The sequence below is a fragment of the Stegodyphus dumicola genome, chromosome 5, assembly GCF_044657685.1.
Source record: "Stegodyphus dumicola isolate Sdum_Otavi_A_Nest chromosome 5, ASM4465768v1".
In the NCBI taxonomy this organism is placed as follows: Eukaryota; Metazoa; Arthropoda; class Arachnida; order Araneae; family Eresidae; genus Stegodyphus; species Stegodyphus dumicola.
Window position 1 is genome coordinate 197672182 of NC_140772.1, and position 23234 is coordinate 197695415.

A 23234-nucleotide genomic window follows, 5' to 3' on the forward strand; every position below is an offset into this window, starting at 1 on the left:
AACACTACCTTCTGTTGACGAGAAAAATTTAGGAAATGCTTTATTTCTTTGTCATTTGATAAAGAAATTTTAACTCAAAAATTTGTTCTTTGGGCTTTGCTTTAAACTTTAGTTATTGTTAAAATATCCAGAAAACAAAAAGCTATCTCCCAAATGAAATGTATTTAGTATTTGATGCAACTAAATTTTAAAAAAAATTTTGACAAGAGTACAAAATTTACGAAAATGTAATATTCAAAAAATCTTAATTTTCTGTGTCAGTGTTGAAAACAAATGTAGAAACAAATTTAGAAGGAAAGAATGAAATTGTAATGAAGAACCAATATATTGCACAAAAATCCACTTCAAAGAAGTTGTGTGATAAAGGAGAAAATACTTGAAGGTTTACAGCAGCAAATGGGCCTGTGCTAATGGAATAGAACCAAGAAATATCATCGCAAGTGAAAGCAAATAGCAAGTGGTTTTCGACTTAAACGGTTGTACAAATTTAAACTACGTCATACATCATCACAACATATCATAAGAAGAACCTTAAGATATCTCATCCAAATTTGTTGAAGATTCAAGAATTTATCCAAGAACATATGTGGTTATCATCTAATTTGTTTTCCTTTCATTTTCTTCTGTCAAAATGCCCAACCTCTAAAGACATTCAGTATCATGGTAAAAGTCGCTTCCCTCTTTTACTCTGACCAAACATTGATGAAACAGAAGATAATGTCTTTACTTATATGAATGTCAGAAATATCAATTTCTTTCAAGAATGTTTGTGGTATGCAACAAAAAAAACGAATAGTTTTTAATATATTTGCAGAATGCCTGAAGAAAGATAAGAAAAAGGTATTAAGAAGGAAAAATAATTTTTTTTTATGTAAACTTTAGTATCTTTTAAATTATTTTTTTTAAATCTTATGGTATTTGCAACATTTTAAGAAACTGAAAGTATGATGATAAAATTGTGTAAAACGATGGCACAATGATAAAATTGTGTAAAACAATGGCACAATGATAAAATTGTGTAAAACGATAGCACAATGATAAAACTGTGTAAAGCAATGCATGCATCACATCCTAAATTAAAATATACATCTTTCTCATTTACACATCTTTTCTGAACAGCCTACTGAAAGATATATTAATTGCACTTTACCGTAATTTCCTTTTCAATATATGCAGTTTTCAAATGCACTGTAATCTGAGTCACTAAGTATTCTTTTGAAAGAAATGCAGTTTAAATAAATAAAATAAAATTCTCAAAAATTTAAATTAATAAATATACTTAGAATAAACAGTTCAAATGAAAAAAAAAGTCCTAAATAATTTTCTCAAAAAATGTAATTTAAACAATTAAAATGAAATTCTGAAAAGGAAAAAAAATTATCTTAAAATAACAACTATGAGTAAAAAATAATATAAAGAAAATTATTTGAAAGAATAAATGATGCATCTTCTTTTCTGCTCGTACCCAATGAAAAGAAAAGGCGAAAAGGTTACCATAAATTAAAGAATTTTTGCCAAGTGAATTATTCTTCACACAAACTGAAAAAAAAGTGTGCCAAGATAAATTTTTGAATTTCTCAGTAAATTTCTCACCAAGTTTTAAAAAATTGTTAAGCATAATTTGAGTCATAAAATCTAAAAAAAAATTGGAATATAATTTCAGGAAAAGTCCGATTTTGTGTCAAAATACATATGTTAGAATAATGGTATATATAAATCTAATGTATATCCTATGTTGCACTTTAAAGACATGAAAGATAAGAGTTGAATTTTGTCAGTCGGCCTAATAGAATGAGAAATATATAGCTGTCATCCCCCCCTTTTTTTTGACCGAGTGTACATATATTTTTCTGCAGATCCATGTGTAAGCCATCCATAATAATTTTTCTACAATATTTCTATGATAACTTTGCTGTACATAATTTAAATATCTTCACGAAATTTTATTCTTGTTAAATGTGAACTTTCATTTTCAACAGCTTCTTCAGCAACATTTGAATCATTTTCAACTGCATTCAAAACTTTCTTTATTTTTCCCTTCACTTGCCCTAGAAAATATAAGGTGTCATTCTATTCTAGATGCTAAGATTGCTGTTTTAGTAATGAGGTGTAGGTTTCATTCTGTTCTAGATGGTAAGACTGCTGTTTTAGTAATGAGGTGTAGGTTTCATTCCTTCAAGGCCTGATTATTTGCATTATCTCTTTCTTCCCTGACAGATGAAGTATCAGTTTATTACTAATTCAGTGCTCTCAGCAATACGATGGTGAAATGGTTTGGCTGTGTTGGCCATCTCGTGGGAATTTTTCACTCAGCTACTCATGACTGATTAAAATCACTATAGAAAATATCATTGCTTCCCTTGAAGAAAAAAATTTAAATACCGATGGCCCAACAGGGTTCGTACACATTTCTGCACACGGAAATTAAGGACTTTTAAGGACCATTAATGAGACAAATTAAGGACCTATGAGCAAAAGGGAGCTGAATAAATTCAATTGAAGATATTATCTATGCCTGAATTTCATTTTTGTAATACCATCCTAAAAATAAAATAGATCCCTAAGTAACTAAACATGAATTAATTCACATAATTGTTAATAAGTTTGAGAATAAAATAAACTATGATTAAATATTAAACACTTAAATATTTTACACTTATGATAGTTGGTTACATTTGCACATTTATATCGTTTTCCTTCTCTTTTAAGCATCTTTTCTAACAATTAGAGATTAGTCTCAATATGCAAACCAATGCTCTCACTAGTCTCTGCATGCTTCATCTCCTAACTTGTCAACCTCTCCATAATGTATCTATGAGGGTTTAAATGATCTGGTAAAAGTTAAATAGTACAAAACCCCTGACAGATATGAAGTATACTATCGCTATGTCTGAAATTAACTACAATATCAGACAAAGGTTTAAATAAGCCTCTTATTTGAAAAGAACATAGAACATAAAGGCATGTTCTGATGCTAACAAAATCAATTACAGCTCACGGTGATGTAATTAAACAAGAACAGTCAAATTCAAACTAATAATGTAGACTAGGGGTCAAAGATTATACAATTTAATTGTAATTTAATCTGGCTCAATAACTCTATCATATGAGGAAATAGAAATGGGAAATTATAGTAAAGGTTGAAATCATAAACAATTGGGTAATTTACATAATAATAACTGCACATCTCTTTGAAGAATAATTTCCTTTATGTACTCAGTTTCTTTCTTCAACACGTTTCCTAATCTTAAAATTGCCAAAATGTTGAAAAGTCGCCAAATTTAGAACCATTTAATAAAAAAATTCATCCCCAAAAGCAAAAAGTTGTTTAAGAGCTCTTTACTAGAAAAAATGAATTTCGAGATGCTTATGTTTCACTTCTTGCTTAGAAACTCGTGTATCTCATCATTTATATTAGAAATAGAAACAAATTATAACTCATGAGCCCATTCAAAAGATTACTATATATACGGCAGTGAATTGCCAAAAATATTCCTCAAAGTGCTAATTCACACTCAAAATGACGGTCATAAAAACAGACAGAAATTTCAGATGATTAAAATTAAGGACCTTCTGTTGATTTTGGCCAAAATTAAGGACTTTTAAGGACCAAAAATCGATTCCAAAAAACCTAAGGACTCTTAAGGACCATACAAACTCTGCCCAATTACTTTGTGAAGAAATCCCAAGAACTCTCTAACATTTTTGGTTACTGTCAATGGAATTGGCTGAAGCATTAGCCTGCATAGGAAGGTAGTATGTAAAAAACATGGTTTGGTGTATACAAGCTCTTTCAGTAGTCACATTGCCTCATGTGTAATGAGCTCACTAACGGCCTTTAATAAATAGTGCTAAATAAAACACCAAAAATTTAAGTTCAAGGCCATCACAAATGATGATCTTATGTAAAACCTCATTTAATTTGTTAAATAATCAGTTAAGTACTGCAAACATTTGCAGGAATAATCATTAAATGATTTGTTCTAACAGCAAAATCACAGCTAGCATATGCTCAGGGTCACTTACGATGAAGCTTCTGAAAATTAGGTTTGAAATAAAGCACATCTACTGAAGAGGTTGTAAGACCTTCATTTAACCAATTAATGTGTTAGAAAGTCCCCCCTCCCACCTTTTTGTGTGTGTGTGTCTAATTATAAATTTTGCATTCTCATGTCTTCCATTAAATATATAAAATATTCCAGGATGAATCAGAACTTTATTTTGAAATGAAAAAACTTGAAACATTCGAGATCACAGGAACCAGCAGCTCTTTTCATGTTTGTACTATGTAGAACAGTTTTAATTAAAACCTTTAAAATCAAAATCCCATATAATAATTAATAAAAACCCACATCTTTACATGAACTGAGGAATTCTCCCCCCCCCCCAATATAATATGCCATCACACATCATATATCATTCTCCTGTCAAAACAGTAAAATTCACAAGAAAGAAACACCATATCTTATACCACATGCCAGACATATATACATTTCAGCGAGTTATAACACTTTACTTAAGCATGCAATGAACACTCACCATGGCTGTCTCAGACATATAAGATGTCCTTTCATATAGATCATCAGTAACATTATCATCATCCACATAGTTCATCAGTTTGGGCGGAATGGATGGTGTAAAGGCAGTTATTTCTGGACTGAAATGGGAATGGGATAAAAGTTATTCATTTTATTTTTGACAACACACAGATGACAGAAAATCAACAAACAAAAAACTCTCATCCCTTTCACCAATTACAAGTACAAAGCCTGACGAAATTAGAAGGGCTATGAAAATCCCATGCATTGTTTCATGAAAAAACAGTTGAAATAATATTATATCAAAGCATTTATTACAATCATTTCTGTGACAGTTGCTGTCACATGATAAATATATTATGATATTCGAAACATTGAATTACTTACATATACACAATTTTATTATGCATAACAATAATACAAAAGTACAACTAATATATTAGAAGATAAAATGCTAAATAGAAAAGAAAGAAATACAAGGTGTTTTAAAAGAAAAGAACAGGTTTTTCTTTTAGTTTTTGTCACACAAAAATGTTTCACATACTACTTGAAAGGAAAAGAAGGCAGGTTATGTCCTCGTGATCATTTATATTCAGAGTGCTATCAGAACACTTATCTCCAGAACACAACTGTTCTTTACCTGCAGCTGGTGGAAGTGCACAAAATGACGATGTTGCACTCTTAGCCCCTCAAATCTCCTAATCTCAGCCCCTGGATTTTTGAATCTTTAGAGATACATCAAAGATAGTACATAAGTACTGCTTCTACTGACCACATTGGCAAGCACCTCGGGAGCAAATTGTTGCAGTGGTGCATTCCATAGCCATTGAATAGCTAGAATAAGTGCGGCACAAAACTGACCTCCAGTCTAATATATACCAAGTGAGCCCAATTGTGAGACATAGAAGATAAAGATTCAAGGAACAGAATACTGAGACTATAGTGGCTTTCATTTTTTCCCCTCCCCATATTACAGTAGTTTACCTGATTACAGAAACTTTAGAAAACAGTGATTTGTACTTTTTTCCCCTTCCTTTTCTTTATTTGAGAATAAATGTGAAATTTTCATTTTATACTTTTTATTTTTGTGGAACTTCCATATTTTAATGCAAAAATTATGTATTTTTGCTTATTCTTCTTTCTTGTGTGCTTAAGTACCCTTGAATTAACCATGATCATTGTTCCCAGTAAGTTGAGAGTTGACTAAAATTAGTAATTCTGTTTGTATTTATGGTCTCTAATTGGAAGCTGTGATAATAACTGTAATTTCTGGTCATTAAATATATGGACTTCTGTCTACAGTACTCAGTATACTGCTGTTTATGATAACTTCACAATATTAATAGCATTGTATTATATTGTTATTATTATTGCTATATGACCACATGTAGATACAATTTTTATAATAAACAAATAAAAATATTATGTTGCTTATTACATGTATCTGTAATATTTTGCAAAGAAATAATAAATATTAAAGAAATTAACTTTTTGAACACATAATTTATAGACTAATCAGTTATACATAAACAGTTATACAATATCAAATAATTTATATATATATGTGTGTGTGTTTAAGATATAAAATATGACAGAAATTTATTAATAAATTAAACTTAATTAGAACAAATTGGTAGCAGTCCTTCAAAGTACTAATTTTAATCCAAATACAATCCCCTTTTCAACGCATCTATACTGCATCACTGACGTCACTCCTTTTATGTTTGTTCATGCTTGATTATTTCCCACCTGATTGCCGCTCTGCAGTATCTTCTTTTGTTTTCAAATGTAACTGTGCATATCAAATTCGCATTCAGCATTCATAGTGTTGCACCAATTAAGAAGATATGTGCTATTAAATTCATCATCCAAAAATAAAATGATGTTTTAAGCATCAAGCCAGTTGTGACTTTTTTCAAGTCATCTACAATGCAGCAACTGTCAGCTAGCTTCTATCTCCAGCCCCACTACAGCTGCTGTGCAATTGTTTTCATCTTCTGCCAAAACTACAACATTACACATACATATACATATGTGTGTACCTATAAAAAGAGCAGAAAAGCCCATATTACAAAAAATAATTTAAACAAAGGTGGCAATGCTAGAGCAAAACGTTTCAGTAGTACTGCTCCACTAAAAACAAAATCCAATACCAAAGTACTATTATCTAAAATCGTTGGACATAATCTCCCATTTAGCATGCAGTACATGTACTAAAAACAAGAACACATTATTTTTCTAGTAAATCTTCTTGGTAATTTTAGCTTAATACAGTCAAAAGTCGTTAATTCGGACATCCATAATCGGGAATGATCTATAATCCGAACCTCAAAGCTACAAACTTTCTGCGCATGCGTCACATTGACGCATGCGCGTAAGACCTTTACGGCTGCGAATATGCGTGTGTGCATGCCCAAAATACATTTACACATGCGCGTTTAATGTATAACAGACAGTATAAGTTAAGCTAAAATTATCTAATTCAGTTAATGTTGCAGATTGCGTTGTTCCTTAATCTTCGAATTGGATCCGGCTTATTATTTTTTGCAGACTGTTAGAGCAATTTTATAAAAGTAAGCCTGAACTTTCGATTATGTCAAATAGAATTTCCGATATATATTTACTAACATGTAAAGGATCTACAAAGCGAAAGTATGTTTTGAAGTCCATTAAATAAACAGTGGAATTGCTGCAAAAAATGGATAAAGGCATATCCTTTGTTTATCTAACCATTCCGAAATCTGTTTATCAATTTCACGCTGCTCTGTGGCCGGGGAGGGGAGGGGACGCCGCGGCGCGCAATGAATTGGAAGTTGATCTGTCAGCACTATCCTTATCTTCAGGGCAGATGTTTTTATTTTATTTGGCTTATAATTCCTTACTAAATGTATTTACTAAATGTAGTATTTCATCTCGATGTACTCCATCTTTGATATGATTTAAATCAAATTCCTCGTCATTATAATTCGCTTCCGATAGCGAAGAAAGTGACACAGAGGTTATTGAAAACGAAAAAATTCCGATTGACAAATTAGTCGGTATTCTCGACACAGCAATTATAGGACTTGAACAGTGGAACTTTGTAACTGAATGAGAAATCATGTCTGTTTATATAATTAAAGAGAAAGTATTATCACATAAAAAACGAAGCAACTTAAACAACTTACATTGAAAGAAATGTTTAATAAAGTAAACAAATAAATATTAAGCTTTTTTTTTTTTTGTAAATTTTGATACCCTTTAGATCATAATTGTTCTTTATTTCATAAATTACGGTTTCATATTTTTAATTTTATAATTTCTGCATGACATCTTACCAGATTTAAGCTGATGATCTATAATCCGGAATTTCCGAAGTCCCGACGAGTCCGGATTAACGACTTTTGACTGTATACATAATAATATAGTCTTCTACTGATAGTATTGAATGTGACAAATAATGGATCCATAAGCAGAATATACATATCAAGGTCAGTGGTGACTACGTTGTAAAGCTGAATAACTAAGTTTTAAAAACAGACTAAAAATGGTAACCTCAAACCAAATTCTTCGGTGTCATACCTGCCAAAAATGGCATAATTCACTGCAGAAATGTTTTTCCAGCCGAGATGTGTCAAATGCTCGGAATTACACATAAGTTCTGAATGCTCAATCAAACACAAAACTAACACCCCTAAGTACAGTAACTGTTTTGGTTTACATCCAGCATCCTATAGGAGTGTCCAAAATTTCCTAAAATTGAATAAACCAGGAATAAGTTTTTCCGAGGCAGTAAGTGCCACTTAACCCCGAAATTCCAGTAACCCACTGGAAGTTTCAAGCGATAACAAGAGTCATTCTGCTGAATTTCCTCAATTAAAACCAAACTTTCAAAGGAAAAACAGTAACAAAAATGCATTAAGTACTTTTAATAAAAATAAGAGTAAATCTGAAATTCTTGAATTTTTCAAAAATCTTTATGAAATCCGTAATTTCTTTTGACATAATAAGCTAGTGAAAATGACACATATTTTTTAATAATATGTGCCCAAACTTAAATCTCATACTGGTGATAGAATGTTCAAGTTCAAGAGACTATTAGTGTTATTATTTGGAATGCAAATCGTCTGTCCACTAAGTTTAATGAACTTGGGGATTTTATAAAGAAGCAGAACCCAGATATTCTGCTCATACAAGAACACATGCTTAGCTCGCGCCAAACGTTCCAAGTTAGGAATTATGACAGCTACCAGAAAAGATTGATTGAATATCAACATCGAGTTTCATATGGAATTATGATTTTAGTCAAGCACTCCATTTTGCACTTTGAAATAACATTACCATAGCTTTCACCCACAAAAGCTATCAGGATCATACCAAACACTCAACGAGTTCATCATCATCTATCCACCAGAACACAAGATTGCAAAAGGATATTTGTACAGATTTAACTGCAATATGCCTTATAAACAATCTCATACTAGGTGCAGACTTTAACCAGTTCAGGACCAGCGGCGTGTATATGCGACAAAACGATTTCACCCATACCAACTCAGCGTCGCATATATGTGAAGAGCTCTGATCAATCTCTACAGCCCAGCATGACGTATATGTAACTTGAAAATGGAATGATTTATTTGAATTTTTAAATGTCAGTAGATGGTGCTAAATGATAATAGTTTTCACAAAGGTTAAGTCATGTGGCTTTTGACTTTCATGCATGAGCATCAGTTTCTGTTCTGTGCTTCTGGTTTTGACAGATTTATTGGTGTAAGCAAACTGGGAATCACAGCTCTTTAAGCTAAAGGGACACTGGCATGTTTGTTTATTTTGGTAGGAATTTCGTTTTTTCATTGTCTTTTTTTATTCTTTGCATTTTTCGTTATCAGAATATGGGGAAATGCATCCAGCTTAATGTGTTTGTTTTCCCCTTCTTTTTTGGGGGAGGGGGAGAATGTGGAAAAATGCATCTATCTAACTATAGCAGGTGTAACATCATCGATTTCCAGGATGGAAAACCTCAGACCAGTTCTCCATCTTTATATTTATTTTAAAACTTAACATAGACTGTCTTGGTTAATTAAAAAGTAACTTTATTACAAAAGGGGAAGATATCAGCTTTCCCGATGTGTGATGCATCTTACTTGCTCAGCGAAAAAAGCCTTCATTGTCCTGCATGACGATTCTCATTTTGAATTATTCCACACACAGCAGAATCATTAAACTGGAATTTAATTACATACAGATAATTATTGCTTAATTTTCTTTTACATTTCATATTTGTAATTTTGTTTCAATGTATATAGTACTTCTTTTCATGCTTATAGTTAGAATTTTAATATTTCGCATGTTTCATTTATTTCTATTAATGTGACATTCTTTATATTAATACACTTTAAGAATTAATATATTACATATGTAAGTTCAAAATTGAGGTCATTATATTGAAATGCTGATTTTATATGAATTTTTTTTGTAGAAGTAGGCTTAACTGCTAAAAATGCGTGGGCCAGTGGTGGTCCATTTCAGAGGGTTCGGTCCTATGGCTGTGCTTCGTTCTCCACCTGCTGGGCCTCAAGGGGTTAATGCACACCACAAAAATTGGAACTGCATTAGTAACTGTTGCTATGAATACATTTTAAATTATTTTGCCTCAAAGGTTAACCTTTTTATAGCAGCTCCTCAAACCCCAACACACTATAGCTCTGATAGCAGTAGTATTATTGACTTTGTCATTAAAAATATTTAAAAAATCACAATCCTGTGATTGTGGAAGTTAATATCAGTAGCTAGAGTAACACAAGAGCTCTTATTACTAAATGAACCAAAGCTCTCAACACACTCAGTACATATTATGAACAGTAGACCGACCGCAGGGAAGACTTATAAGCTTTACTGAAAAATTTCACTATGATATGCAGCAAGCAGTGGCAGAAAATAGCAAAGAAGTTCCAATTACATCAATTTCGAGAGACCCTGAAATAAAAAAACTTCTTAAAAGAAGGAAACAAGCTAGAAACACCAGGCAATTTTTAATTGAATGTCCATATTTTATCTCATTTAGATTGAAGTATTTTAATGACTCTGACTTGCTACTTGACTGCATAATCAGGAAAGAGGTCAATTCTAATTTATTTCAGTACCTGAGAGAAACTGGTTTTTGTTGTTTATCCTTATGTACATATAACCTATAAGTTTATAAGTACAATCTGAAACATATAAGCTTTTGCTGCTATATCTTTTAGTGATATATATTTTAACATATCCCATGTTTTATGACTTTACACTTGTTTTCACATTTGATTTCATTATCTGAGTAATATGTGATCTCATCCCAGCTTTCATCATTTTATTAGTTCTTTGGATTTTATACATTTCTTGTGGTTTTTAATCTTGTGTATTTGTCTATAATGTCTGCCACTTCTGATACTTGTGCGTGAAAGCATCTGACGTGTTTCCAGTACATATAAACTATAACGTTTTGTGCTACGAAATCCACTACTATTACTACAGTCACTAAAGCACTTCAAAAATGGAAAATACAAATCAGTCTGGATAAATCTGAGGCGATACTTTCACTAGAAGAAGAAAAATTTTGCAAACTATCAAAATGTATGATACTGTTATCCTGTGAACTAAGCAAATACTTTACTTGACAAAAGATTAACAAGGAAACCCCACCCTACACACATAATTTCTAATTTCTGAGCAGCTAAACATAAACTAAATTTTTTGAAACTCTGTTTTATAGATAGATAATAAGTTTTCCTTCATAAGACCATGTTGTGACCAATTCTCACTTATGCAGTTCCTGTATATGCCAGCTAATAAACATGAAAAAATTCCAAATTTTACAAAATGTTATTCTGAGACAAATTACAAATAGCTGATGGTTTATTTGCAATCTTAAAAATCATGAGGAATTTAAAGTGTTACAAATCCAGGACCTATATGAATAAATTAAAGCTCAAACTATGATTTCAATGCTGTGAAATAATAACAGAAGACCTGGTGCTATACTTAGAGTACTCAATTAACTATCATGATCTTTACTATTATTTAATGCAACATCTAAGTTATATCTTTATCATTAATTTTTGTGTTTAGTGCTTGAACTTGGTAAATTTTCTCTATTTTTAACTGCTTAATGGTATGCTAAGTTAACTCCTTCCTCTCTTTCGGCTCAATCAATCCAAAATTTATGTATGGCTCTGAAACTCTGTCCACCTCAATCTTGCCTACAAACAGTGCAGTCACATTTTTTACTCTTGCACTACCTCCTACAAGGCATCTGACCAGACTCTCCCTGGTATTCAGTAGAAGGGCTCAATCACCACAGCAGTTGCTTTCATGCTTGGCTCTAAGAAGGGCTTTGCACTGAAATGATTCCATTTCATGTTGCTATAATTACTCAGGCATTTTTTTTTTTTTTTCACAGTTGACTTTGATCTTTGCTCTACAAGGAATCTTATTTACTATAAGGGATTCTTATGACTTTCATATAAACTTCACGTCTGCTTCACAAAAGAAATACGATGCTTATCAAAGTTACGGTTCAAAAGCTTGTGTGTGTTCAACACAGGATAGGGCACTGCCCAGGATCCTGCCTCTGCGACTTTGTCACCTAATCAAAAATAGTATCAGGTAATTAAATTACAGCTGGAAAATTATCACACTTCAGAATTCCTCTGAAAATAAAATACTTTATATTTTGTAACATCAAGTGTCACATTGCTTTGTATTTCATTTTCCAGCTGGTGGATTCAAGACCTATGGCTACTTTAAAAGTCATACATAAAATTTAATGATTTCAAGCAATAATTATAAAAACATAATGGAAAAAAACATATCAACCTTTACTTTATAAAGAGAATGTAATATACATACCTTGGTGTCTCAGCCCATGCTTTTCTTGGCCTATGTTCTGGCTCAGACACCTGAATCTTATGATTGAAACTGTCATATGGGCGGATATGTGAAGTAGATGTACCATTTATACGAGCAACTGGCTTTGACACTTTCTTCTCCCAGCTCTCCAGAGCTTCTCGTGTCATCTGTGGTACAGTCTGTCTGGCAAATCTTTTGCTTGGTGACCTGAAACTCAGATAATGAAAGAAAGGAAAAATATAAAATTGCCATTTAGAAAGAAATGTCATCTCATACTATTAACATGGAATTCTTGAACAGAAATAAAAACAAGAATGTCTATGTTACTTGGAGTTAACTAAAGCTAATTATCATTTAAAAATTTACATTTCAAGTAATATAATCTTAATGATTCTATTCATTCTGTTAAATGATAAACACATAATAATGAACAAAATATTTTGCTCTTACACAAAATATATCTTATAATAAAGCTGAATTCATGTAGAAATTATTTCTAAGAATGACTACATCCCAAGAGATAAATAATAAAGAAAAAATTCATATTCTACTTGAGAGAAAAATTAATTATATATCAAACACACAAAAATGTCTGTAAACTTATATCTATTTTATTTATGTCAAAGTCATATAACTTGAATAATAAAGCTGTTTGACTTCATTTAAAAAATTCAAACAAGAATTATTTTCTAATGACTCATGATTAACATGCTTAATACAGATATAATTAGAGCTTCAAACTAAATTATATTTGGGTTTAAATTATATAACGAAAATTTATTCAAACCACGTCTTGATAAACTTTCTTAAAACTTATAGGATAAAAGATTTTTAAATAAGCAGTACTAGCTAACCTAGCTTTGTTATCACACTTTCAAATTAAACTTCACCAAACATGGAACAACTTTTCCCTGTCTGTGATAACAAAAACACAACAGATATTAAATTAACTTTAAATAACATACATCCCACTTATTTTCCCACTATTAGCTATAATGTAATACTCTACCAATTCATAAAAGTGAGAAGCAACAACCTCTGTTAGACATAGATTTTTAGCATAGAAACTCTACTGATTTCGAGGGTGAACGAAGTCCCTCTTCATCAGGAGCAAAGAAATCTGCAACTGGAAAACCAAGTTATGAACATATTTATACCCTAAGGAAGTCGAGAGAGATGAGACAGTAGTGTCATCTGTTAATACAAATAATAATGAAAATTGAAAAATTAGGATAATACAGATTTTAAAGCATTAGGTACGATTGGATTAAAATCATTAACTAAACATGGTAAATTTTTGTGAATGTGAAAAGCTTCAAGAAAATCTAATTCTCCAGTGAAAGAAGCTTTCTGGTTAATTTATGCAGACACAAAGTCAAAATTGTGATTAAATTTCCAACTATGATTTGCAACTAAAGATTTGTAAATGTCGCCTTTTCGGACATAAAATTCATGTTCCTTAATGTGAAACCTTAATGCTCTTTTGGTGTGGCCGATATATCTTGAACCACACTGACAAGGTATGCTATAAACTCCACAAGAATTGAAGTCAGAAATAGTATCTTTAAGAACTGAACTATTAACTTTATTGACAGCCGAGAAAAATGACTTGAAAATTGAACTTCTGGAGAATTCTTGCAATTTTGTAACTGACAAAGTGATGAAAGGGAAGCACAACTAGGTTAATTAATGTCATTTCAAACAGCATAATGTTTTTTGGATGGAAAGAGGAAACCTTTTTAACAGCTTTATCAATGACCACAGAAGGTCCTTTTCGACCTATAGTTTCAAACTTAAGAATGGCATCTTATCCTTTGGCCAAATATTTAATTTCCATATTTTCTCCTTAACTTTCAAATAATATTTACACTGTAAAAAATTCTTTTGAGGTAATTGAACTTAAAGATATTTCTTCCCTGCACTCCATTATAGTTCCGTTAGATGTTAAATATCTTTTTACTAATGTTCCAGTTAAAAGATCCCTTAAATACCTTGCAACTAGGCTTTGAGAATTCCATTTCTCGCATACTGAAACTGAAGAGCTAATTTCACTTACTAAAATCTCTTTGAGTCAAACTCACTTTGTTTTCCAAAATAAATATTATAGCAAAATTGAAGGATTAGCTATAGGTAATCCCTTCTCCTACACTTGTTGACATTTACGTGCATTATTTTGAAGTCAAATTATTTGAGAAATTATCTTTTCATCTCTTGATTCGCTACATTGACACTTTTGCACTTTTTGATGGCAACAAAGAAGACTTATCATATATTTTATCTATTATTAATTTGATTAATCCATCCATCCAGTTTACATTTGAATCTGAATATGGCAATACTCTTCCCTTCCTTGATAATCTTATAATCTGCAATAAATCTGATTTCAATACTACCATTTACAGTAAACTTTTTTCTGTTTGTTTGCCTCCCCATGCTAAGTCATGTCACCAAGGTTAAAAAAAAAAAAAAAAAAAAAAGAGAGAGAGGCTTCTTTTTACTATTATGTTTTTCTCACTCTCAAGTTTGTTCCTCTAAATCTCTACTTGATAATGAACTCAATTATTTGAAAGCAACTGCTACTGACAGAGGCTTTTCTCCCATGGTCATTGATAAAGCTCTTCAAAATTTCCTCTCTTTCCATCCAAGAAAACATTCCATTGTTAGAAATAATGTTAATAACCCAGTTGTGCTTCCCTTCCATCCTTATGTCAGTTACAAAATTGCAAAAATTCTCCAGAAATTCAGTTTTCAAGTAATTTTCTCTCCTATCAATAAAGTTCAGGGTTCAGTTCTTAAAGATACTATTTATAACTTCAATTCTTGGGAAATATATAGCATATCTTGTCAGTGAGGCTCGAGATATATCGGCCAAACCAAAAGAGCATTAAGATTTCACATTAAGGTACATGAATCTTATGTCTGAAAAGTGAAATTTCTAAGTTTTCAATTGCTAATCATAGTTGGAAATTCAATCATAGTTTCAACTTTGGGTCTGCAAAAATTATCCAGAAAGCTTTTTCCTATGAAGAATTAGATTTTCGTGAAGCTTTTCACATTCACAAAAAATTACCATGTTTAATTAATGCTTTTAATCCAATCGTACCTAAAGCTTTTAAAGCTCTATTATCCTAATTTTTCAATTTTCATTATTATTTCAACTAACACATGGTTCTATTCTCTCATATCTCTTGACTTCTTTAGGGTATAAATCTGTTTGTAACTTGGTTTTCCAGTTGCAAATTTCTTTGCTCCTGATGAAGAGGGACTTTGTTCACCCTCGAAATCAATAGAGTTTCTATGCTAAAAATCTATGCCTAACACAGGTTGTTGCTTCAGCATGTTTCCCTTCTGTCTTGACGCTACCAATTGTTTTCTTCAAAGTACAGTAGGGCACCAATCATTTTTATAAACTAAGACTATTTTAATAAACAAAAGTCTGGATATGTGCGGTGTGTGCAGATTAAATACATAGTTACTATAATGTAAGTGATAATTACATAATATAAACAGTTATTCAAAATATTGCAGGTTTTTGATAAATAAGTGATATTTTTTGTTTCAAGAATGAAAATTCACAAGCAAAAAGCAAGCCAACATACACATAAACAAATCCCTTGTTATTAATTATTCAAACACAAAATAATGAGAAATACCTTTTATAAGCAATAAATTTATTTTACACACAAAGTTTTTGATATATGTTATATGTTTATGTATTTCAGAAATAACATTCTAGGGTTAATTCATTAGCAGATAAGCATGAGAAAAATAAGGAAACTTTTGCTAAAATATTTGGATTATTCAATAAATCAAAACTTTTATTAAAATTCCAAGGAGAAGCTTTCAAAGCAGGGTTCTCACCCAGGAAGGGGCTTCTCCTTCCCAGGGAGGCTTACAGTTTCAGGGGATAATGTAGTCAGCCTTTTAGTTATCTGCTAAGTATTTAGTTTGAGTTTATGAATATAAAAAATATTTTTATTCAAGTTTGGGTATTTGTTAACATTTTCTACACTTTTTCCTGTTTTAATTTATAAAGTGCAATAAAAAAATAATCTAAATAAGTAAATGTAAATATATATTTCAAATTTTGGAAAGAAAGGGGGATAATTGTCTAGCAATGGTAAAAGAAGTGCAAAGAACAAAAAAGTTTGAAAACCCCTGTTTTAGGCTATTAAAATTCTAAATTCTGGAGTGATATCTGAAAGAAAAGAAAATGTAGCTAAAAAAATGAAATATTATTAGACTTAAAAATTTCAAAAGACCTAATACCTAGTAAATATTCTCTCTGTTCTAGCTTTGTGCTTTCCATCTTCTAATGTTTGATATTCAGTTCTTCCACTGAAAGTAATCGAAATTTGTTTTAATCAAGATCCTTCACTAATATTTAGTTATTGTAAAAAATTAACACAAATAATATGCCTGCGAGAATAAAAAGAAAAATCTTATAATTTCTAATTTAAAAAATCAGCTTTGTATTCAATTTTTACCCATTTCTTTTTTATGGAAAATAGTCAGTTTTTCTTAATTTGCCATATTACAAAACAGCACATAAAATATAAATGCAAGGCACGAATGAAAAATTTAGCCTCTATTTCTCTTTCCCAATTGACAACACTCTAATAGAGTTCATAAGGTTCACTACACTGTGTCTAAATCTGCAAGTGGAAAACCATAGCCTTCAATATGAAGTCACAATGAGTAGAACCTAATATGTTTTATAGTGGTGGATGACAAAATTAAACTACACTCTGAAGTGAAAACATAGGCCTCCCGACCAGTATAGTGGTTAGTGACACTGATTGCCATACCAACAAACTCAAGTTCAACAAACTCAAACTATTCATCCTAACTTGATCCATAAATTTCGCATTCTTTTTAGTAAGAAGTTGCAAAATTTACAACAGCAAAGCAGTGTGTTAAAATGTTAGTTCCACTAAATTAATGTTAGTTTCAAATAATGCACAGCTAGAGTCTGCAAAGAGCGAACTGCAAAAAACTGCACACTACTGCAGAAGAGCTTATTCTACCAGCTGCTCTCAAATATTGTTAATATTGTGTGGGAAAAGTTGTGGAAAAATTCATTTCTAAAGTACCTCTATCCTAAAACATTATTAGTTGAAGAATTTAGTGTATAGCTCAGGATCTCAATGTTCAGTTGATAGAGAAAATGAAATGAATTTGATCAGCAATTAGATGAGGCTACTGACAGTAACAAAGATGCAAATCTTATATGTCATGTATGAAGATCTTCTGTTCTGCAAGAGTATTATTGGAAGCACAAAGGCTCGATTTGTTCAAAACGCTTGACAAGTTTATAATGGAAAATGATTTAGTTTGGAAATAGTACGTCGGTGTATGTACAGATGGCATTCCATCAGTGTCCGATCAGTATGAAGGACTGCAGACACTTATTTGCAGCAAAACACCGCATGCTGTGTGGATGACAGGGAAACACTTGCACTGAAATTGCTCAGTGCTCAGTTGAATTTGGCATTGAAATGTATCATAGATATCATAAACTACATAAAAACAAGACCGCTGAAAGCAAGCTTTAAAAAAGTTATGCTAGGACATGGAAGTTGAACACACAGCCTTTTGATGTTCATGGTGGCTTTCGCGAGGCAATGTTCTGTCTCGTGTGTTTGAACTGCATCAAGAAATTCACACTTTTCTGCAAGAAGAAATTCAAGTATCGCTAATTTTTTTCCCCAAACCAGACATTTTGCTGAAACTAGCATAATTGTGACATACTTGAAAAACTAAGTGTTTTGAATCTGCCTCTACACAGCAATACATGCACATCTTGAAACTTGTAGAAAAGATTTCAGTGTTTAGGAAAAATTGCAGTTGTGGATAAGAAAAGTGAGTGACTGTGATGCTCGAGACTGTTTTTCAAAATTGCACCAATACACAGCTTCTAATAAAAGTCGTTATTCTGCAGGAATTTCCGCTCCTTTCATGGAACATCTCTCAAATCTCACTGATTGGTTCACAAAATACTATGTGGAAGTTAATGTAGAGAAATTTATATTAATCTAAGATTCTTTTCATTTTTAAGTACCTCAGTACTTTACTTTGCAAGACGAAGAGAGTTTAATTGAATTCTTTTGCAATAACATTCTAAAAAAAAATTTACTTGCGCAGATTTAATGCAGCTTTGGGTTTCAATCAAAATTGAGTTTCCAAGTTTAAGTTCTAAAGCTCTAAGGTTCCCCATTCCCTTTGCGACATCCTATATATGTAAAGCTCGATTTTAAGCTGCCGCTGCATTAAGGACCAAATATCATTCGAAAATCAGTGTGGAGCAAGAAATGAGAATGATTGTATCAAGCTTTCTTCTGCAATTTGAAAAACTGTGTGAGAGATGAATAAGCTCACTTGTCACATTGACTTTTTAATTTGCCACTGAAGGTTTCTTTTATTTGTATTTAATTTCTATGTTTTCTTATCAATTAAAAATTATACTTTTTCACTAAAATGCCACCTTCATTACTGTGCCTGATTAAAGTTGTAGTAGAAATAATGTAACCAGGATGTACCGTGAAAAAATAACAGAACTGCAACTGTGCTGCATATTGAAAAAGTTTGGGAACCCCTGCATTTACCTTGTTTGATGGCAATAAAGATGATCACTTCACTTTTGAACTTGAGACATGAAGTTTTCTTCCGTTCCTAGAATCCAGAAACAAAGAGACAGGGTGCAAAATGGGTTGGCTAAAACTTGACAAAGCCAAAAAAAAGTGTGTTTAAAAAAAAAAAATCCAGGTGAAGACTATGTTGGTGGTTTTGACCAGAGAGGTTTGATTCAACAAGAATTTGTTCCTAAAGGAAAGCAGTGTTTTACATGGGTGTATTGTATTGGCTATTGAAATGCATCGCATGTATGCATCCTGCCTTTCATGCAAATAAAAGCTGGTTCTTGCTGCACAATAGCACATCTTCCCATTATTATTCATGTATTTTTATCTGTTATTCATGTATTTTTAGCCCCCAAAAAATGTAGTTGTGCTACACCACCCCTACTATTTGTCATACTTATAATATCAGATTACATTTTATTTATAAAACTGACCTTTTGTGATCAGTTTTATAAACAAAAAGGCCATTGACTCAACAATATCAAGATGATCCAAAAAGAATTACAAGGGAGCTAAGAGGCATCCCAGCAGAGGATGTCCAGCATGCTATGGAATGGCATGCAGATTGTGCCAAGCAATGTATAACTTTACAAGGATTATATATAAAATAATAGGTAAAAAAAAATTTTTTTTAACTGCAACTAGAATCAACCAACAGTCATTAGATCTGTACCAGGTTCAAAATTTAGGTTTAGATTCTCAAGTAGGATTATTAGATATTACTTTCCTCCCCATAAAGACTCATGATGGCAACATCAAAGCTATAAAAATATAACTGCAAAAGAATTTTAAAAATAATGTGAAAATAAGGAAAGTCTTGGATTTATATGACACTTGTAGGAAAATTTTATAATACAATTGCTCACAAAATTTGTAAAAAGTAATCACGGAAATTTGTGGTGTGATGAAATTATTACCCTATTAATGAAATACTTGTGCAACACTACTTCCTTTCTTTAGTGCATTCTCATAACAAAATTCATAATTTAGTAAACTTATACAGACATATAATTAGCTAAAATATTTTATATTTATATGTTATCAATATTAAACTAGATAAAAAGTGCATAACTCACCTATACCTAAATTTTGACCCTAAGCTGAATAATAGCCTACGAGTAGGAGCTCTTGGAACATGTAAACGAAAAAATGTGTGATGCTCTACACATGATTTCCACAAATTTTTACAGGAACGATAACTTAACATATTAAAACCTAACAAGCTGTCATAAGTTTCGGTCTGAAAATAAAAATGCAGGTATAATTCAGCCATTATGCATGAAAATAAATATAAATTGACATTAATAAAAACATTTTATACAATAATGAGAATTTTTAAACACTTCTTTTTATTAATTTTAAAAATATAATTCAGCCATTATGCATGAAAATAAATATAAATTGACATTAACAAAAACATTTTATACAATAATGAGCATTTTTAAACACTTCTTTTTATTTTAAAAATGTGTAGAATATTTCTATAGTTTTTATTACAATTTCTAATTTTTTCACTTTTACAAAACTAATATTTAATCTGATCTAAGGGTATCATGTCTAACATGTAGCTTTGAAAGAAACATAACTTTCGTTATACAAAGGAAAAGCTTCAATAGTGACAGGTAAAAAAGAATGCATATGGAAAAATGTTTTTAATCTTTTTAAATTATATAAAAGGATCCAACACAATTTCACAATTTTTGTTCAATAAAAAATGGAAATACAAGAAATATATTAATATTTTTTTCACAAAAAAGAAAGATAAAGGCTAGTTAATACAAACTTACTCCTTCTCTTCTTAACTGGATAAAAAATTGTTTTCTTTTGAAAGAAATTTTGACAATTTTTGCCCTAAAAATTAAAGAAACCATTAAAAACAGAAACAGGAAGATAGTTTTAAGTTATTTTAATTAAAATGTTTCTATATGTATGAAAAACCTTACCATGAAAATGTGTTTATTTTTAAATTATTTTGGAAGACAACAAGACCAGATGATGTTACACCAAGTTGTATATCCGCATTTGTGGAGTCCTAGAAAATAACATAAATGGTAAAATTTCATGCAGTGAAAATAAAAAGTAAAGAAGCTTTAAAAAAGTAAAGAAAACAACATCTATGTATACAAAAGAGACATTTAAAAACTTGAATCATGAATAATGAATGCATTTTATAGCACAAAAGTTTTCTTATGTGTAATATTTTTTATTAGTCCAAAAGGCCCAGAGGAGCTATTAATTTTGTTTTGGCATTTCGTGTTGGTTCACTATAAATGTCAGTTCACTTTTCAAATTCTTGCCACCAAATATTAGAGTCCTGTGTTATATTATTTAAAGAAATTAAATAATGAAGAATCTGCATAAATGTATGCATGTTTCTTGCACTGTGATAAAATAATGGTACCTAGAGCCATCCAATTTTGAATGATGTATGTCTAGACCCGAATATGGGTATCCGAAAGCCGAATTTGGAATTTTAAATTTGTTTTATTGTAGATTTCATATTTTTTAACACTTACTGAATTTTTAATTAACAATCTCAACGATTTCAAAGCAAGCAATGGCAACACAGTACCGGGGGGGTTATGTTCAGCGTGCGAGACTATTTATCAGAAATTCTACAGATATGCTCATTTTAAAATTATTTTGTGATAGTGCTGTTAAATTGAATTTTATGGTTTAAGTGCAAAGGGCATGATATTTAATAAATAATTTAATAAATAAAGGTAACACACGTTAAAAAAAATGCCCCTTTGGACATAATATAAAATCTAAAAGCCCTTTCAGATTTGTTTTTATTTATTTATTTATTTATTTATTTTCCAAATAAAAACCTAAGATTTTCAGTTAGAGAAAAATTAAATTCTTCTCCCATTCCCATACTAGCAAAATATTATTAAAAAGTGTTTGAAGAATTCTCCTTCGAAGCAGAACATTTTTTACATATGCACAGAGAATGCTTTTATTGTATATCTAAGACTTATGATATTGATGGTGGTAAAGAAAAAACAGTCTATGATTAAACCAATAAACTGTAAGCATATTCAACAGCAATGTGAAAGTGAAATACTTTAAGTCATTTGCTTTTAATTAAATACACTAGAAATTAAATAAACTTTTTAACTATTGCAAAATCCTTTCATCGTGTGACATAAAAATAAAATGATGTAACTGCTATCAATGAAGAAATTAAATCAAAGTCATCAAAGAGAAATTTAATCTGAATAGATTAATTGTCACACACCTCAGCCTTATGCCGACACTTCTATTGTTTCTTTATAATTATAGAGACATTAGGTTATTTTGAAGCAGGAGACATGAAAAATTAGCAGCACCTCGACAGGACTCGAACCATGGGCCTCTCGAACACACGCCGAGCATGCTGACCACTTCACTACAAAGGCATGCTAAGAAGGTGGAAGAAATACCTTATATACTCCCTCTTTTAAAGGGCAACTGGGGTTTTAGGAAACCCAATCACCAAATCCTGGTGGTGAAGAATCATCATTCACCATCTTTTGGTTCGGGCGCCACTGTAGCGACATTATGTTATTTCGAAGCAGGTGACATAAAAAATGAGCAATACTTCGGTGGGACTCGGACCATGGGCCTCTCGAATATGCGCCAAGCGTGCTGACCACTACACTATAAAGGCATGCTAAGAAGGTGGGAGAAATACCTTATAAAATTATATCAATGTTCCAATAAAATTCTTGTATGGACATCCTACACTTGTAAGGATCTTAAGTTTTACTAACGTTTATTTTATTTTAAATCTTTATTATCACTTCTTATTTTCTACTTCCGGCCAGAATTAAAAGCGTTAACTTGTTTATGCAAAATTTGTCTGGCGAACGCCAAGTACTTAAGTTGTGGCTTTTTGCCAAGCGAGAGAGAGGAAGGAGTTAGTTGAAGCAGGCCGCTTACCTTAGAAGTTTTACTCAGTTGCTAGTTGCCTTCCAGGCCAGAGGTTTAATCCTCGTGATAATTTTAAACGTATTGTAGTGTTAACAGTTCTCTGTACTACATACGGCTTCCTGTTAATATCCGGCCAATCTTACATGTCGACCCTTGTTTATTTATCCAAAGTTAAGTTAGAGTTTAATTATATTTTTATATTCTTACGTTCAGACCACAAGTAGTTGGTCTCTGTATTCCGAAGTACGGAAATTATTGTAAAGAGTGAAAAATAAAG

General features: G+C 31.3%; 1 protein-coding gene across 4 annotated transcripts in view; it reads right to left on the reverse strand.

Moving 5' to 3' along the window:
- The window catches only part of Ptpmeg (protein tyrosine phosphatase Meg), a 205052-nt gene that overhangs the window by 103285 nt on the left and 78533 nt on the right, over positions 1 to 23234 (reverse strand). For 3 of the 4 annotated variants that reach the window (XM_085817528.1, XM_085817525.1, XM_085817526.1), the window contains 6 exons: positions 20986 to 21074; positions 20830 to 20893; positions 20119 to 20282; positions 16674 to 16742; positions 12405 to 12617; positions 4540 to 4657 (listed from right to left, as the gene is read on the reverse strand). In XM_085817528.1, coding sequence (XP_085673654.1) covers positions 4540 to 4657; positions 12405 to 12617; positions 16674 to 16742; positions 20119 to 20282; positions 20830 to 20893; positions 20986 to 21074 — 717 coding nt within the window. The remainder of the gene's footprint in view (positions 1 to 4539; positions 4658 to 12404; positions 12618 to 16673; positions 16743 to 20118; positions 20283 to 20829; positions 20894 to 20985; positions 21075 to 23234) is intronic. The other variant, XM_085817527.1, reaches the window with a different exon arrangement.